Below are 16,819 nucleotides of genomic sequence, written 5' to 3'. Positions count from 1 at the left end.
TCCGAGAGAGCCATCAACTCGAGTTTTGGGAAGGGCACAACTGGGAAGTCGAGAAATGGTAAGGTCCTCATTGTCACTTCTAAAAAAGTCAATTGTGAGATTTCCTTTGTTGTGATAGTGATGAAAGGTCTTGTTAAGGTTCATCATGGCCCGCTAAGATGGAACTGGAACTGGACCTAGACCTAGACCCTGGTCAAGCCTCAACATCTCAGCCGAAGATGAAAAGGAATCATAGTAGAGAGGACACCTCGATCTGCATCTTCTCAAGTTACATGTCACCCGGGGAAGTAGGCAAACCTTTCCACGGATACTTCAAATGGGGAGTTTCGGGCAAAGTCGAGTGACAATGGAAATACAGATACTTGGTGTTCTTAAGCTTTCTCACCGTTAGCACGCTTGTCTTTGTTGTAGGGAACATGGCTGTTGGTACCTGAGCAGAGTTTACCTATAGTCATTAAGGCCTGTATGACGGATCTTTCCACAGGAACTCGAAGTACTTTCATTTCTCATCATTGATTCAAATTAATGAGGCCGTCATGCCGTTTAAGGAGTTGCATACCCCAAGTTACATGGCATCAGCCTTTAACCCAAGACACCTCATGGACTGTAAAATAATGAGCTAGGAAGACTTGGAAGACTCCCCGTCTTGCCGAGTGGAGTGGATGGAGGTCGAGGTACCCACATATCCGCTATAGAACCCCGGATGGCAGCAAATCAAGCCCCTCGTCCGTCGATATGAAAATGGAAGACAGCCCAGCAGCATCACCGACCGACTTTGACCCTTTTCTTGCCATCACATCGACCCATATCCATATGCGATCTGGCATGCTTTAACCCGTTTGCTTGCTCCATCCATCCTCTTTCTGCCTCACCTGTGTTATTATTATTATACCACTCCTAACCCCCAACTTTTGTGATGGGCACCTTGTTTGCTTTCTAAAGGGCTTTCAGGCGCCCTGTTCAACTCTACCAAAGTCGCTAGTCCCCGAGATCGCCACCCGCTTTGGTGATTAGCACTAACTTGCTTGTTCTCCCCTCTGGCCTCCAACAGTGCTCGACGTCAGTCATATCCTCCCAACATACGTGATCTACCGGTCGATTTGATACCCACGATTCTTCTTGTCGGCATTTGAATCTTTGTCTATCCTGTGTCAACATTCTCGCTGTCTAATTGCACCATCTCCCATTACACGTCACAACCATGCCAACGCCATCATCAAATCCGCCGGTCGAGGCCGCTTCGCCGCGGTCTTACAGTTTCTCGACATGTCCTGACGATGTCCAATATCAGCCACGTCCTAACTGGCAGTCACGCGACGGCGATCAAGTCCACGATGCTGATATACCCGACTCCAATCTTTCTGTCGATGTCGGCTCGCCTCTTGCCGTCGACGCGCCGGCTGCGCCCGAAGGCCCAAGTGACGATGCCATCATGTACGATGGGCGTCCATCTGATGAACCGTCCTCAAGGTCTTCCACCATGTCTCCTCGTCCTCAAACTGCTACTACGACGGCCACGACTCCAATGCCTAGCGGCCCAGGGTCTGAAATAAAGGGAAGAGAGGCCGAGATCGGCAGTCAGTTGAGTCGAGAGCCTTCAAACAGCACGCAACGAGCGTCTGAAACTGAATCAATCCCTCGCGAGTCGTCCAGGCGGAGAGGGTCACCAAACGGAGAGCCAGAATGGATTGATTTCGATGCGCAAGAAGATGAGCTCTGGTCTCCGTCCATGGGCTCTGACTTTTCATGTATGAGGGTGAGTTAAAAGTCAACCGCACCGTATATGTAATGATCTGACAATCGAAGACCATCCCTTCGGCTCCTTCTTCTTATCTACGTCCGGGTAGCAAATTTCATGGCACGCAGCAGTCAGAGCGGCAGGTCTACGATGTGCAAGTCGAAATTAAGCATGTTGACATGCGCGAGTCTTTTCTATGTGGCTATCTGCGCATTCAAGGTTGGTGACTAGAGTGCAATCAAGATTGACAATGGGCACTGACTCTATTTTCAAGGTCTAACTGAGGACCATCCCACTCTCACGACATATTTTGAAGGAGAAATCATCGGTTCCAAGTACAGCTTCTACACACAACACGAGAATTGGGGCGCAAATAGCAAGGTTGACTTGAGTCATTGGGCCAAGTTCACAGCTTTTCGCCCTTTCCAAAAACAAGCTCGCAAGGGGCCTGTCACTATTCGAGATGCTGCACAACGAGAAACCATCTTCATGCGCTGGAAGGAACACTTTTTGGTTCCAGACCATCGAGTTCGCACGATAACAGGGGCCAGCTTCGAGGGGTTCTACTACATTTGTTTCAACCAGGTCAAGGGTGAAGTGAGTGGTATTTATTTCCACTCTAAAAGCGAAAAGTTTGTTTCCCACCCCAGTCACATGTCAATTCATGCATACTAATCGTTAACAGGTTCCAGCAACTGGAGCTGAAGCATGTCCCCGACCGGGGATGCTTTGCCGCTACCGAATTTCGTTAAACTTAAGGCTGCCTCAGTACAAAGCATACTACAAGCTTGAAGCGCGGCGCCGCTACAAGTATATCGCCAGCCATCACCTTGGTCTGTTGCAGGACCGGTTTAGGATATCCAGCACTGTTATAACAATACATAGATGGGAATACGGGAAGTGTTAGGGCCCGTTATCATGACATCTTGACGCGCCTACGTGTGTTGCTTTGTGGGTAATCAGGATTTGGGTTTTCTGGGCAGTTTATCACATATGAATGCGGAGCATAGGAAATCTTTGATGGGAGCAAAGCGAAGTCGTTCCTGTAAGCGAGGTTCTATTCTTCGGCCTCGAACTTTTTGAAATATCCACGTCGGAACGGGTTGAGTTCGTCTGCCGATGTCCCATTTAATGTGAGCTTCTGTCGGTTTGTGTAAGCTTCGAGAGCCTCTTGTGAGACCTGCGAGTCGGGGAGCCGACGGTAGGTGATGAGTCTCCTGGACCCTGCGAAATGTCAGTAGGTGCAGGATGAGCAACAAGGCTCCAGTGGCAACTCACACTTGTTGAACGGCTGGGTACAGACAACAACCACTTCCATGTAAGGATGGCTGGGCACGGGAATTTCTTGATCTTCGTCATTGGCTGTTGGCATCCAGAATGACAATCGCCCTTCATCCACCAGAGTCTCAGCTGCAAAAGTCAAGATATCATCGAGCATCACCAGAAAGCTGTAAGGCTTCTTAGGTGGGACATAGGTCGGTTTCCTGCGACATTCAGTGAATGGGCAAATCGAGTGGCTAGGGCATCACGTACATTCCATGTTGCTTCCCCTGCTCTATTAACCAGGGGGTCTTCTCTGGATCCCGGAGACCAAGAACCCTCAAACCTTCTCGCACGCCATAGGGAGGATCACAAACAATTCCGTCCCATGTACGACGATGCCTTCTAATTGGTGTGTTTGTCAAGTCGGCTGAGAATACATCCCCTAAGCAAGACCCAATGCTATACTGGTCAAAGTTGCCTTTCAAACTCTTCTTACCACCCTCGCCGCGGATGCTTCGACCATCGATATCGCTTCCGAATGCAAGAGCACCGAAATAGGCACATGCGATAGGAAAGGAACCAGTTCCAACGAACGGATCATAGAATAGCTTGCCAGGCGCGGCGAGAGCGATGTTGGCAGTGACGAGAGCGAGCTCAGAGTCCATGCTCGTCGTTGAGATATATCCTCGCTTCTTGAGGTCGAACTTGACCAAAATCTCTCGCGATGAATTCCCTACATGTCGTGCAAGATACATCATTGTGGGGTCCGGAATATTTAAGGGGACGCTGTTGTAAGGCCACATCTCGAAGATGGTGAACAAGTTGTCAGGGTTGGTCATTTTCACCGGCCCAGTCCAGCCCAGGAATCGGAAAGAGTTGATAAGTTCGATTCTCTTTTTGGCTGAACGAGTTCCTTGGTAGGGGTCAACATCGAACTTGAATGATTTTCCAAGATAACTATCCCAGACGTGAGATGTCTTTGTCTTGACTGATTCGTGGAGTTCATCCAGGGTGCTTCCCTTGCCCCAGAGCTCATGGATAGATTGAATGAGAATAGATCTCTTGGCCAGGCGCTTAGCCGAATCAACTGAATCAAGTTGCACGATACAAAATGGTGACTATTCACAGTAAGTTTCTGAATTTAATCAATATTATTCATGGGAGAACGGACATCTTGGCTATAGTCGACTATTATCATATCCAGGCCTTCAACCAGAGCCAGAGCCTCGATTTCAGGGACCCGAAAGGTCTCATGCGCCTGAGCAAATTTGATAAGGAAATCCATCTTGATATTCAAGTTCTGGTGAATTTTGTTGTGTAGGAGGAAGTCCTGTTCACTCTAGAATTTGAGTTGAGTTGAAATAGTGGGGGATGGTCACGCTGAATGCCTGACTTCGTTGATCAGGAAATTGCTTTACCGCGGCCCTGCCACGATCAGATATGAATCCTTAGAGCGTTCAGCGTTCTACAGGACAAAATCTCTGGAAAACCCAGTAATTTGCAGGAGTTGAAGATGCGGCTCGACCAAGAGATCCTCTTTAGATTCTCATCTTGTGAGAAAAATTCACCGAGAAAAACCCGGCTAAAACCAACCCGTTCCTATTTGTGTTACCCAACACCTTGCATTTGCGACTTACACACGCGCAAAAACAGAATTTAGCATCGCACACGGTATAATCTCATACTTTTGCCTCAACTTCAACCATGTTTCCAGCTGCTGCGCCATCGATTTATCAATCGCCAAAATGCTTTGTTACATACGGCACCATGAGTCACCTTGATACCAAACAAGCTCCTCGCAAGGGCAAGCCTTGGACCGCAGTTATGTCATTGGATTTCATTCACAAGGTTTGAACAAACATTGATGTTCGCAGTGTATCAAATACTGAACTGAGGCTAGGTTGATCTAATTCTACCTTCAGAGGCCTACGATGCTGCTTGCGAGCAGCTGAGTACCGCTCAAAATTCTCCACGCTACTCGAAGGTAGTAATGTCGCTTGGAGATATTCTACAAGGCGACTTTTTTACTGAGTACATAAAAAAGGGCAAGTAGATCACTCTGTGTTTGAGTGTGTCTGACATTGACCATGTATCCAGGTGATATCATGATGCTCTCGGAAGGAAAGACAACGGTTGGCACGCTATTTACCTTACGCGAAGGTATACAAAGGGACTAAATCCTTGGAGATCATGGACTGACCCTTAGCAGGTGTTTTAACTATGTTCGTCGACAAGGAGACTTATGAACGTGCAGGACTTGTTGGTAAACCGTATGGTGCAAAGGGTGGGAGAGGATCAAAACCACGATGGGGTGAGTGGCCAGATAACAAGTGCCAGAAACAACAACTAACCCTCACAAAGTTATAACGTACAACCTCAGAGATCCATCCATGTTTCGAGGACATAAAGGCTATGACAGGCTGATCTATGCCTGCAAGTCTGTTTTCACACAACCCATGACATGGCTCTTCTGCAATAGCACAACCCAAAGTAAGCACAACCAGGCTTTAAACCCGTAGGTTGGCCTCATGCTAATACTTTCAAGCCCCAAATCCTGATCCCCTGCAAAAGTTCTCTCCCACAGCCTGTACCTCAACATGCAACATATTGCAGGATCTCGCTGTTCTTCAGCCGAGTCTCAACGTCGACCCAGAAGTTCTCTCTGAAAGTGATCGCGAGTCTCTGGAATACTTTGCCACAGAGATTTACGAGTGGCTCTCACTCATTCGCCTGGGTAGCTCGCGTGTAGAGCCTCGTGACAGTATTGACCCCTATCTTTCAAGGTATTCCGTGCCAGGCGATGGTCCCAAGGCATCCAAGGTCTGCAAGTTGAGTTGGGAGGGTTTCATGTCAGCACAGTGGCTTCGTGGCTTGCTCATGGATGTGCTGGTTGCTTGTCCTTCGGGTACATGGTTTTCCCTCGGTGCTACGTGCTTTTCGAGAAGTGTACCTGGCAACAGTGATGACCTTACTATCCTGAGACCACCCAGCGCGGCTGGGAGGTATCTCATGTGGGAGACAAAATCATCGGATTGATCCCCTAATCTTGCTTTGATCGCACGTTTCGTTCATCCCCGACACCGCCCTCACCCAAAACAGCATCCTCAACCAACTTCCGCAGCTCGACTTGGCCTTGAGGGGTGTTGAAATCGTCGCGTTGAGCCAGTTCCTCGATTCTTCTTCGGAACTCTGGGTCGATTTCCTCGGGAATTTCTGTGGTCTCGTCCATCGTGCCAACAGTAACCTTCATTCCCTCTGGAGGGGGAGGGATAACTTCAGGCATGACAGCCGCTGCGGTCGAGGCAGGATCATCGGCCTTCTTAGCTTCCATCTTGGTTAGGTATTCCGCAACAGCAGGAAATTCAGCTTCCGCTTCAATCTTTTCTCTAGCTGTTAATCCCTCTGATCCCTGGTGGTTGATGTTTGCTCCGAGCTCTTCAACGAGGACTTGCGCCGCATCGTGGGTCTCGACAACAAACAAGGCAGTCTCGTTGTCCTCATCTTTCAGGTCAACGTCGACATTGAACTCGCGGATTAGCGCTCGCAAGAGGTCGAGATGATTGTAGCTGGCGGCGGCGTGGACGAGCGAATAACCATGCTCATCTTGCGATGATGCGAGTGCTGGGTTCTCTCGGAGGAGGGGCAGCAACGTGGGGTTGTTATCGGCTGCAAGAAGGAATGGGTTCGGAGTAGCCATGGCTGTAGATTTCTATTCGGTGCTGTTTTGCGACAAGGATAGGGTCGGGCTGGTTCCTTCGATGGTGAGGTAGTACCAAGTTAAGGTAGGTATTGAGCTTGCCGCGTTGTCAGTGTTGAAGCCTCCAGCTCTAAAACTTTGTATTGTAGAAGATTTTGGCGGGGTAGCTTGCATCCTTGTGGAACCCCACAACCCGTCATGACGACTGACAAAATATTCAGACTCCCTCACTCAGGTACCTATCCAGACAATATAAGGTCTTCTATTAGGCAGAAAGCAACTCTGTAAACTGATTTAGCCCCTATAACTCCCATTTAACGCTTTACCTGGACCTGCCCGACGTTCAATGTTGCCGGCGTGACGCATCAGACACTGCGAGGTCATTATTCTAGGGTAAGACCCATCCAGAGTTAGTACTTTGCCCCTCCACATCCAAAGTGCTTGCCTGACCTGATATGAAAAGATCAGATCCATGGGATGACTAAGTAAAGGTCAACCAGCTTCCGAACCTGAACACATAGGCCTGGGGCTTTGATCGAACATTACTTTCTCTTCCGTGTGACCCTTGCTCCCCAATAGCGGCCTGACTCACTAAGAGAGTCTAAGGTCGTTCTTTATTGAGGCGGTGCCGTAAGGCAGTTTTCAACTTATGCCTGGCCCGCATCAGCCTTAGTACAACCGCCACAACCTCATTTGAGCTGCCTCGACAGAAATACCATCAGAGACCCGGGCCATATATAAAGGTCTAGCGAGTGGGAATACTTGTATCTGTTTTCAGTCGATATCCATTCACAGATACACCTTGTGCACAACACTACGCACCTTGTTGTCTAGTCCACTCCGCAGGCACTGTAAGCAACTGGATCCTCCCAGCATCATCACACGGACGACTCTTGTGTGCTTGGATTTGACAAAAGTGAGTTCTTCCAGATCGCAGATGCTAAAGATTCCGAAAAAACAATCCTTTGGGTTTGCAGGAATAAGTTGGGTCAGATCACTCGACAAAAGATTGCCCCTCGAGTGAGGAAAGCGTATCATCTTGCCCGAGGACCATCGCCATCAACCTCATGCTTGCTTACCGTCACTCTCTGCGTTCTCTTCTCACACCCCTCAGCAGAGTCACCACGAATCACCAGAATATTCGAGCTTCTTCAACGGCTCTCGACAGAATGTCTGCCCCTTATACTCCCCAGGACGTTCAAGCCGTAGCGAACGTGGTGCGTGCTTTGGACGGTGCCCGAAAGGACAAGAAACGTGGCGGATTCGCAGTCAAAAAGACAACGTTCGATGTCAAAGGATCAGCGGATGGCATTCAAGTCGACTCGTGGCGCTTGCAGGACTGGGATTACAAGCGACGTGATTTGCCCACATATGCGCGCGGCCTCTTCACTACCAAGACACGAAGAAACGAGCCGGAAATCGCCGTGAGGGGCTACGACAAATTCTTCAATGTTAACGAGGTTCATGAGACCAAGTGGGAAAACATCTTCACACGGACCCAAGGCCCCTACGAGTTGACACTCAAGGAGAACGGCTGTATCATTTTCATTGCCGGATTGGAAGACGACACTTTGATTGTGTGCAGCAAGCACTCAACAGGTGACCGAGATGACATCCAAGTCAGCCATGCTAGCGCTGGAGAGAAGCGCCTAGAAAAACAACTGGCTGCCGTTGGCAAGACAAAGGCAGATCTTGCGCGAGAGCTCCGCAAGAGGAACGTGACTGCCGTAGCTGAGCTTTGTGATGACCAATTCGAGGAGCACATCTTAGCATACGGCCCCGATAAGGCTGGACTGTATCTCCATGGTATTAACCTCAACCTACCCGAGTTCGCTACCTATCCCAGCCGTTTCGTTCAAGAGTTTGCCGATGAGTGGGCTTTTCATAAAACGGGTCTCATCACAATGGACGACATTCATCAAGTCAAGGTTTTCCTCGAAGAAGTAGCTGAAACTGGAGCACACGATGGTCGGGATGTCGAGGGTTTTGTTATCCGTTGCAAGATGTCGCACGACCCTTCTACACATCCCTATCGCGACTGGTTCTTCAAGTACAAGTTTGAGGAACCATACCTGATGTACCGACAGTGGAGAGAATGCACCAAGGCTTTGATTGCTGGAAAACAGCCAAAGTTCAAGAAACACACCAAAATCACCGAGGAGTATCTGCTCTACGCCCGAAGACGACTTGCCGCAGACCCGAAGCTGGGAAAGGAGTACAACAACAACCACGGGATCATCGCTCTCCGCGACGACTTCTTGAAATTCAAGAACATCAACGGTGCAGATGCAGCTAATATGGGAGAGCTGGATCCTCTTGTAATGACAGAGGTAACTCGTGATGTAATTTTGTGCCCTATTGCCACCATTGGCTGTGGCAAGACAACCCTCGCTATGGGACTCTCACACTTATTTGGTTGGGGTCATGTTCAGAACGACAATATCTCTGGCAAGGGCCGGCCTCCACGCTTCACGAAGATGGTATTGGACGAACTCAAAGACCATCCTGCCGTGATTGCAGACCGAAACAACGCACAGAAACACGAACGGAAGCAGATCATCACGGATGTCAAGCTCCAGCATTCTTCTGCCAAGCTTGTCTGCATGAACTTCAAGCATGAGGAAGAGTCAATCGATGAGATTCGGCGAATTACTCAGGAAAGAATTATCGCGCGCGGTGATAACCACCAGACTATCCATGCAGCAAGCGATAAGGAGAAGTTCATTGGTGTGATGGAGGGCTTTATCAACCGATATGAAGCCTGCAATCCGCACTCTCGACCCGACGATGGCTTCGATGCAGTGATCGACCTTGATCCTACAGCTAGCAGCCGACAGAACCTCGAAACTCTTGTGACACAACTCCACAAGTTGTTTCCAAACCTTGTCAAAGAGGTCCCATCTGCTGCAGCATTTGACGCTGCGATGGACTTCGCCCTCGGCTACAAACCAGATTTCAGGCATGATATACCAGATAGGGGCAAAAAAAGCTACCCCCAGCCGCAAAAGCCCAAAGTACAGAAGCCAAGAAAGATGGAATACATGTCTGTTGGCATTTCGACCCAGGAGGTCAACAATGCTCTTGAGCAAGCCTTTAAAGCCACCCCACCTTCGACTTCGCGGCTTTATACACAACTGAAACAAACACGTCGCGTACAACCAAAATTTCATGTTACTTTGCTGCACAAGGCCGGCAGCAAGGAGCACCCCGAACTCTGGCAGAGATACACTGCGCTGCAGAAAGAGGCAGAGGCTGCTGGTAACCCTGAAGGGAAGGTTGGTGAATGCGATGTCATGCTTGAACGAGTAAGTTGGCCTTGAACCCATGAGCTCTACAGTAACTGACTGTAAATAGGTTGTGTTTGATGATAGGATCATGGCTATTGTGGTTCGCCTAGCAGACCAAGATGATCAATGGCAGTGTGTAAATCGCGTTGCTCACATAACGGTCGGAACTCGAGATGATTCCGTAAAGCCCAAAGAAAGCAACGATCTCCTAGCCAGTTGGCTGGAAGTAGGTAGTTCCCCAGAAACCAAGATTGGAGAGGTTGTGTTCGAGGGGAAGCCTACGCTCAAGGGTACAGTGACACCCGTACTTAGCAAGTTTTAGAAAAGACGAGTAGTGAAATGCAAGGGTTGAGTATGCAGTGATAGGTTTTCAAGGAGCATTGGCATGATGTGAGAATATGGAATCTGCGGAGTCCAGTCTCAGGGGTTGAAAATAGATTTTGCGAGACCTAAATAAGATACTTCATTCTTGTCTCCTCATGATCGAATCCAATCTCAAGTACCCTAAGTGGCTTGAAGTATTATGGAAGATGATCTTCAAGGACTGGGTGCATCAGCTGGACTTAAGAGGTAGAAGAGCTGAGGCTGAAGGTCCTTGGCTTTCTAGAACCATTAAAGTCTGTCAGATGGGTGCGAGCATATCTATTAATATGTTAAGGCAGAGAGTCGCTTCTAGCATGAGGTAATTCGATCGTGAGCCCTGAGATCCGAAGGGGTATTGTGAATACAAGACTAAATGGGCAAAACTCAAAAAACAATACAGTACACGTAGTGTGTGCAACTCAATTATTCGTTACTCATCATCAAGGAATCGACTAGCTAGGGCACCGAAAAAAGGCACCTCGAATCTAAGAAGTCTATCAGTAACGAGATCGGTATGGACTGGGAGAATTTCGCGTACCTGTCGAGTATCTCTGCATCTTTGTAAGCTCGTAATGTGAGGACAGCGATTAAGGCAATGTCGCAAAGGAAGAATAGCCAGCTGAGGAATGTTGACCATGAAAATATAAGATGGAAGACCATAATGGCTGTGAATAGCAATGCAGATTGCCAAGCATGAAACCTGATGCGAATGTCAGAAGACGAACATACATGGCAGTTTCAGAGAGGCCTGGAAAATCTAATCATACCTCACATAGTCACTATTCCGCTCCAAGATCAGCAGTATAATCGCACCCAGTGGTGGAAATGCGACATATGCTAGACAGGCTTCGTAATCCAGGCGCATTCCTAAACTTGTGTCGAACTCGCTGACTTCGGCAGCAGGATAGGCGCCAGGCATTGTGCTTGATGCACCAAAAGCGCGGTTATCAGGACTAATGGCCGCCCAGCCAGCTGACTGGCCATCAAAACCGCTCCATCCTCGTTGTGGCTGCGGGTGCTGAAGCGGTGGAGGAGAAGCGACCGGCGAAAACGATCGTCTGGCATCGTAGGATGGTCGAGGCGATGCATAGTCGGGAGAAGTTACACGTGAATGCTCCGGAGGAGATGATTGATAAGGAGCGAAGTCCATGGTTGCCAGAGATGAGAATGGATATGTCGTATTGTATGTGTTGAATGTCGATAGAATGGTGAACAGACTGCGGTCGAGCACCTGTAACTTCCAGGCGCCTTGTTTGCCTTTTAATTCACACTTTTGCGATATCTAATAGGAAAGCGGTGATCTTGACGTGCAGCTGTAAAGTGATTTGCGACTGATTGAGTTGATCGAGAGGCGGGGCGGTGATAGTAGGTCAAGGTTGTTCTTGGTAAGGTAGTAGTTAGCTCTCGCATAGAGTACCTGCATATAGTAGTAGTAGCTTTCAGCCACACATTACAGCCACAAATACTTTTAGGTCCTGATATAGCAGAGTATCATTTGGAACGTTTCTGTCTTTCCTCCAAAGCAACAGAGAATTTCCTGACGTTTGCTTCTGTAATCAATAGACAAAGTGGCACGGAATATGGCTTTGCCGAGAGAACTCCCGATCTAGCCAACTTTGACATTGTAGCGATCCAATATGTTGTTCGTACATCTAAACATACATGGCCTTCACAAGGCGTCTTATTTGTACATCGTATCTCAAAATCCCCCAGTTCTATGTTCATTCGCCGTCTTTTTTGTCGCCCTTGGCCTCGTCTTCTAGCTGGCCTTTTCTGCCCTCCAGAGCCAACCACAAGCTTCGGCTTCCGCCCTCCAGGCTACTGGTGATGCCCAAACCGACGCCTTGGAGCATGGCCACCAGCTGGCCCCTCAAGCCTTCCAGACCACCCTCAATACCGCCGACCCAGTTGATACCGGATTGATCAAAGATCTTGCCTTCAACACGGCCACCGACAAGTAGTAGCTTAGCAAGCCCACTCTGACAAATGGGATCGTGAAAACCGGGGTTCTTCTTCCTCGAAGGAGCCGGGAATTTACCCGGAACAGGCGCCAGGACAGTCAATGCTGCAGCGAGATGGGCTGGAGAAACGGCAGGGAGAACCAAGGCAGCCAAAGGGCCAACCATTACTGGCTCGATTTGAGCGTAGCTCGAGTCCTCAGGTACCTCGGTATTCTTAATGGTTTCATAGGCAGCTTCGGAAAGATCATGAACAACAGGACCCCGCACCGTTCTCGTTGTCTTCTCCGACGCAGCAGCAGCTTCAGGATCGTAGAATTCGACAAGCTTGAGTGCCACGCGCAGCATGTTGGTTCGCACCACCTGTAGTTGGACTAATGGGGTGATATCGACAGGTTCAGTACCAGGAATCGCATTGGGCTTGGGAACTGTGGAAAGAGCCTTCCTCAGCTCTCGCCGCACTGCAGCCCACTCTACGGCCGTCAAATTGCTATGCTGAAAGAATAAGATCAAGGGAGTCGTTCGGAGGAGTGATGTGTAGGTTCGAATCAACTGGCTCTTTCTCGTCTCAACTGGTCGGGCGCTGGGGGGTTTGGTAATGGGAGCGTGGTCGATTGGCTTTCGAACTTCGGTAACCGCAGCCGAATAGTTTGGCGACGTCGAAATACTGCGAAGAGCCGTGGTCCATGGTTTGTGAGAGAGGTGTGATTCTCTGCGCAATTGACGCAGACAGGGCGACGCAGCCCGTGATATTCGTGAAGCCATGTCTTCTAGCTTTAGAGTATGTCAGAAAAAAATAGCAGGTTTTCAAGAGTCAATGCTGTACATACATGAAATTGTGCTGCTGGCTTCGTAGCCAGATCAAAAATTCCACAAGCACTCACAGCCGCTACATGCCAATTGCGAGAGTTTACGATCTGGACTTGGCCCGTGCATCGGATCAACCCACCGCCGATCCCCGGCACTGCAAGGCCACTGGAGCCAATGCCGGGCTGTTGCTGGCAGGCCAGGCTGATTACGCGCGACCTGACTGCCTACCTGACAGCTTGATCTTGGGTGTCTGTCGTTAGAGCATCAATAGCTTTTGACTTTTCCATTCAATTCACAGTTGTCCGCCAACACAACGACTTTACGTTTACCTCCAACACCCCTAATAGGAACTTGTAACTGTATCACCGCATTCAAATCAGATTTAATCCACGTCATTTCCCACCATGTCGACTCTCGAGGAGCTCGATGATCTCGACCGCCGAGACAAGGAGGAGAAGAAGAGAGATGGCGACGACAAGAAAGAAAAGAAGCCTACTGATGGCGACGCCGACATGCAAGATGCAGAGGAGGAGGAGGACGACGATATCCTTGACGAAGAGATCCTGGGATTGAGCACACAAGACATCCAAACACGCAAACGCTTGCTAGAGAACGATTCCCGCATCATGAAGAGCGAGTTCTCGCGGTTATCACACGAGAAGGCTGCCATGGGCGAGAAGATTAAGGAGAACCAGGACAAGATTGCCAACAACAGGTTGGTTTCTGGTAAACCGTGAGCGTGTGGGCGTCATCGCTAACTTGGTTCATAGACAACTCCCTTACCTTGTCGGCAACGTCGTGGAGCTCCTTGATCTGGACCCCACGGCGGAATCATCAGAAGAGGGTGCCAACATTGACCTGGATGCCACTCGAGTTGGAAAATCGGCCGTCATCAAGACGTCTACACGACAAACGATCTTCCTCCCTTTGATTGGTCTGGTCGACGCCGATAACTTAAAGCCTGGTGACCTTATTGGTGTCAACAAGGATTCATACCTTATTCTCGATACACTCCCGGCCGAGTACGACAGCCGAGTCAAGGCTATGGAGGTGGATGAGAAGCCTACAGAACAGTACACTGATGTTGGTGGACTGGACAAGCAGATTGAAGAGTTGGTGGAAGCAATCGTATGGCCCATGAAAGAGGCCGAGCGTTTCAAGAAGATTGGCATCAAAGCCCCCAAAGGTAACACTGGAGGAAAAGTCGTGAAAGGCAATCATATATACTAACTCTGCTTAGGTGCACTGATGTATGGTCCCCCAGGTACAGGCAAGACTTTACTAGCACGAGCCTGTGCAGCCCAGACAGATGCTACGTTCTTGAAGCTGGCAGGTCCTCAATTGGTTCAGATGTTTATTGGTGATGGTGCCAAGCTTGTACGTGACTGCTTTGCGCTGGCTAAGGAGAAGGCTCCTGCGATCATCTTCATCGATGAATTGGATGCAGTTGGTACCAAGCGTTTCGACAGCGAGAAAAGTGGCGATCGTGAGGTACAGCGAACCATGTTGGAACTACTGAACCAGCTCGACGGTTTCGCCTCTGACGACCGTATCAAGGTGTTGGCTGCAACAAACCGAGTCGATGTTCTTGATCCTGCGCTTCTTCGATCCGGCCGACTCGATCGCAAGATTGAATTCCCCCTGCCCAATGAGGAGGCCCGCGCTCAGATTTTAAAGATCCATTCTCGCAAGATGAAGGTCGACCCTGGTGTCAATTGGGGCGAGTTGGCCCGAAGCACGGATGAGTTTGGAGGTGCTATGTTGAAGGCTGTTTGTGTGGAGGCTGGTATGATTGCTTTGCGATCAGGCAAGAACAAGATTGGCCACGAACATTATGTTGATGCCATTGCTGAGGTGCAGGCCAAGAAGAAGGACGTAAGTGACGAAAACTTGGTGTCGTGCCATGGGATTTGCTTGCTAACTAAGCTGAACAGACTGTCAACTTCTACGCTTAATTGTGATGATGGTAGATACTGCGGACTGGGTTACATGTCACACGAGCCGGGGCATTGGGGATTAGACGCGGTAAAGGCGAACATAGATCAATGTAACACTATCTCGGCGTGTCCCCGTCCTTCATGGGGCATTGACTTTTGAATGGTGAATTAACTCAACTCGAGAGTCTAAAAATCGACTTTGACTGTCGATGTAGATGCTTCCTATTACCTGGGATGTGTTGGTTATTGCCTCGAACCAGTTTGTTATATTAATATTCTTGGGATTGTATAAGAACAGCAGTAGGGACAGGGCTTCAACACTCCCAGACACGATACTTCAAGTATTCCAAGGTAGTCATGTAAACAATACCTAGCCAAGTCGTAGAAGTCTCCAGACAAAGATCATTATGTCAGCATCAACTTGGGAATTAGTAGACCTGCTGGAAAGAAATATGTCCTTCTCAGGTCTATCTGTATGACCTAACAGTGTTTGTTTGATATGTATGGATTTGGCCAGAAAGCAACCTTACCGGAGCATTTGTTCCATTCGAGAATCGAGATCGACCTCTAGGAGAGCGGTTCGATTAAACATGGACGAGAAACAAGCTTGTGCTTCGCTGGAAGGACATTTTCAGCCCAGCTAGAGCAGTTTTTGGCAGCGGAATGTACCGATATGCAGCTCGTAGGCTTAGTCACCAGGCGTCTTACCGGTTCGAGCCTGAAGCTTGTGCGGGGCGGGTCATGCAAAGTACGTCATGGTGGCGCCTGGGGAGGGCACTCATCCAAGGCTTGTTTTTGCAAAATCACATCGCGATGATGAACGATAGGCAATGATGATGCTGATGGTGACGCTGCTGCCCCTTTGTTGACGAGTGATGAAGTACTATGATACAGACTCTTGTGGAACTGTGTTGGTGCACCTGCCTCTCATAATCCAGGCTTTGATTAGCTGTTGCGTAAGTATTCTGTACCTCTCAGTTACTCAGTGTAAACTGCCAAATTCCAGCCACCCATGACAACGGCACAGTGACGTGATAGATTTCCCTTCCCGTGGCTTGCTCTGCTCCTACAATCTGTCTTTTCTTTTCCCACCTTCATCTCGCTTCAGTTGCGTAACTCTTCTCATTCCTCTTCCAACTCTTTATCCTCTAATTCCCCCCAGGTGATTTCTTTTATCACACTCTTCTGCGACCTAGCTCCTTCCATTTCTTCGCGACTTAGCATTGTTTATACAAGGAAGAAGATTTGCACCAACATTTCCATCTCTCTGAAGCAGAAGCAGAAGTCGAAATGAGATTCTTAAACGCCGTCTTGGCCGCGGTGGCCATCAATGGTGTCACCGCCAGCACATGGTTCCCTGGCTCAAAGCCTGGTAAGCTTGCTACCGCCTTTTCTCCTGGCCTGCGTCATAGTCTAACGAGAAACAGTTTACAACAAATGGCACGAGACCGAGCTGGAGCGTTGGCTCGCAGATCACGATGTCCCCTACCCAACACCTGCCGATCGCAAGGATCTCGAGTCTTTAATTGAGAAGAACTGGGAGAACTACGTTGTTTCTCCTTACAACAGCTGGGACACCAACCAGCTTAGCTCTTACCTGCAATCAAAGGGTAAGGAGGGCAAGAACGAGGCCGCTGCCTCAAAGGATAGCCTTTTGTCCCAAGTAAAGGCCAACTGGTATGAGACTGAGGGCAACGCCCAATCTGCCTGGCTCAACGTCAAGGATTGGATTCTCGACACTTGGACTGAGAGCCAGTTAAAGGCAT

At 49.1% G+C, this 16,819-nt stretch overlaps 9 protein-coding genes across 9 annotated transcripts; 5 read left to right on the top strand and 4 right to left on the bottom strand.

The window, feature by feature from the left end:
* Positions 1–1,201: 1,201 nt before the first annotated feature.
* Positions 1,202–2,950, top strand: BKA55DRAFT_703821 (vacuolar import and degradation protein-domain-containing protein; the record flags this gene model as incomplete). Its single annotated transcript, XM_046200628.1, has 4 exons — positions 1,202–1,756; positions 1,807–1,957; positions 2,013–2,335; positions 2,424–2,950. 4 exons carry the CDS (start codon positions 1,202–1,204, stop codon positions 2,643–2,645), a joined length of 1,251 nt encoding a protein of 416 aa, XP_046047237.1. The 3' UTR covers positions 2,646–2,950.
* On the bottom strand, positions 2,796–4,286 carry BKA55DRAFT_540930 (uncharacterized protein; the record flags this gene model as incomplete). Its single annotated transcript, XM_046190317.1, has 4 exons — positions 2,796–2,962; positions 3,017–3,222; positions 3,272–4,119; positions 4,173–4,286. The coding sequence occupies 4 exons, from the start codon at positions 4,284–4,286 to the stop codon at positions 2,796–2,798; spliced, it is 1,335 nt and encodes a 444-aa protein (XP_046047236.1).
* A 228-nt stretch (positions 4,287–4,514) lies between these two features.
* BKA55DRAFT_72244 (ribonuclease P 40kDa subunit) lies at positions 4,515–6,160 on the top strand. The gene is made up of 6 exons (XM_046201031.1): positions 4,515–4,849; positions 4,902–5,046; positions 5,099–5,161; positions 5,211–5,312; positions 5,363–5,491; positions 5,547–6,160. Exons 1-6 carry the CDS (start codon positions 4,706–4,708, stop codon positions 6,035–6,037), a joined length of 1,074 nt encoding a protein of 357 aa, XP_046047235.1. The 5' UTR covers positions 4,515–4,705; the 3' UTR covers positions 6,038–6,160.
* Positions 6,042–6,698, bottom strand: BKA55DRAFT_691824 (uncharacterized protein; the record flags this gene model as incomplete). The annotated part of the gene is made up of 1 exon (XM_046199676.1): positions 6,042–6,698. The coding sequence occupies one exon, from the start codon at positions 6,696–6,698 to the stop codon at positions 6,042–6,044; it is 657 nt and encodes a 218-aa protein (XP_046047234.1).
* A 1,169-nt stretch (positions 6,699–7,867) lies between these two features.
* BKA55DRAFT_515889 (RNA ligase-domain-containing protein) lies at positions 7,868–10,307 on the top strand (the record flags this gene model as incomplete). Its single annotated transcript, XM_046188043.1, has 2 exons — positions 7,868–10,003; positions 10,053–10,307. 2 exons carry the CDS (start codon positions 7,868–7,870, stop codon positions 10,305–10,307), a joined length of 2,391 nt encoding a protein of 796 aa, XP_046047233.1.
* Positions 10,308–10,398: 91 nt separating this feature from the next.
* Positions 10,399–11,791, bottom strand: BKA55DRAFT_72250 (uncharacterized protein). Its single transcript, XM_046201033.1, has 3 exons — positions 11,116–11,791; positions 10,887–11,048; positions 10,399–10,833 (listed from the first exon to the last, which is right to left on the bottom strand). Exons 1-3 carry the CDS (start codon positions 11,496–11,498, stop codon positions 10,779–10,781), a joined length of 600 nt encoding a protein of 199 aa, XP_046047232.1. The 5' UTR covers positions 11,499–11,791; the 3' UTR covers positions 10,399–10,778.
* Positions 11,792–11,805: 14 nt separating this feature from the next.
* On the bottom strand, positions 11,806–13,199 carry BKA55DRAFT_572799 (uncharacterized protein). The gene has a single exon (XM_046193166.1). It carries the CDS (start codon positions 13,069–13,071, stop codon positions 12,070–12,072), a length of 1,002 nt encoding a protein of 333 aa, XP_046047231.1. The 5' UTR covers positions 13,072–13,199; the 3' UTR covers positions 11,806–12,069.
* Positions 13,200–13,327: 128 nt separating this feature from the next.
* Positions 13,328–15,682, top strand: BKA55DRAFT_572794 (P-loop containing nucleoside triphosphate hydrolase protein). Its single transcript, XM_046193165.1, has 3 exons — positions 13,328–13,831; positions 13,887–14,302; positions 14,357–15,682. The coding sequence occupies exons 1-3, from the start codon at positions 13,521–13,523 to the stop codon at positions 15,211–15,213; spliced, it is 1,584 nt and encodes a 527-aa protein (XP_046047230.1). The 5' UTR covers positions 13,328–13,520; the 3' UTR covers positions 15,214–15,682.
* Positions 15,683–16,343: 661 nt separating this feature from the next.
* On the top strand, positions 16,344–16,808 carry BKA55DRAFT_691819 (uncharacterized protein; the record flags this gene model as incomplete). Its single annotated transcript, XM_046199675.1, has 2 exons — positions 16,344–16,425; positions 16,481–16,808. Coding segments are annotated over 2 exons (410 nt in total), but the record flags the coding sequence as incomplete, so codon positions are not given.
* Positions 16,809–16,819: the final 11 nt, after the last annotated feature.

Source organism: Fusarium redolens (genome assembly GCF_020744475.1).
Source record: "Fusarium redolens strain MPI-CAGE-AT-0023 chromosome Unknown BKA55scaffold_11, whole genome shotgun sequence".
In the NCBI taxonomy this organism is placed as follows: domain Eukaryota; kingdom Fungi; phylum Ascomycota; class Sordariomycetes; order Hypocreales; family Nectriaceae; genus Fusarium; species Fusarium redolens.
The sequence above is the reverse complement of the archived record's forward strand: the minus strand, read 5'-3'. Positions and strand labels throughout refer to the sequence as shown.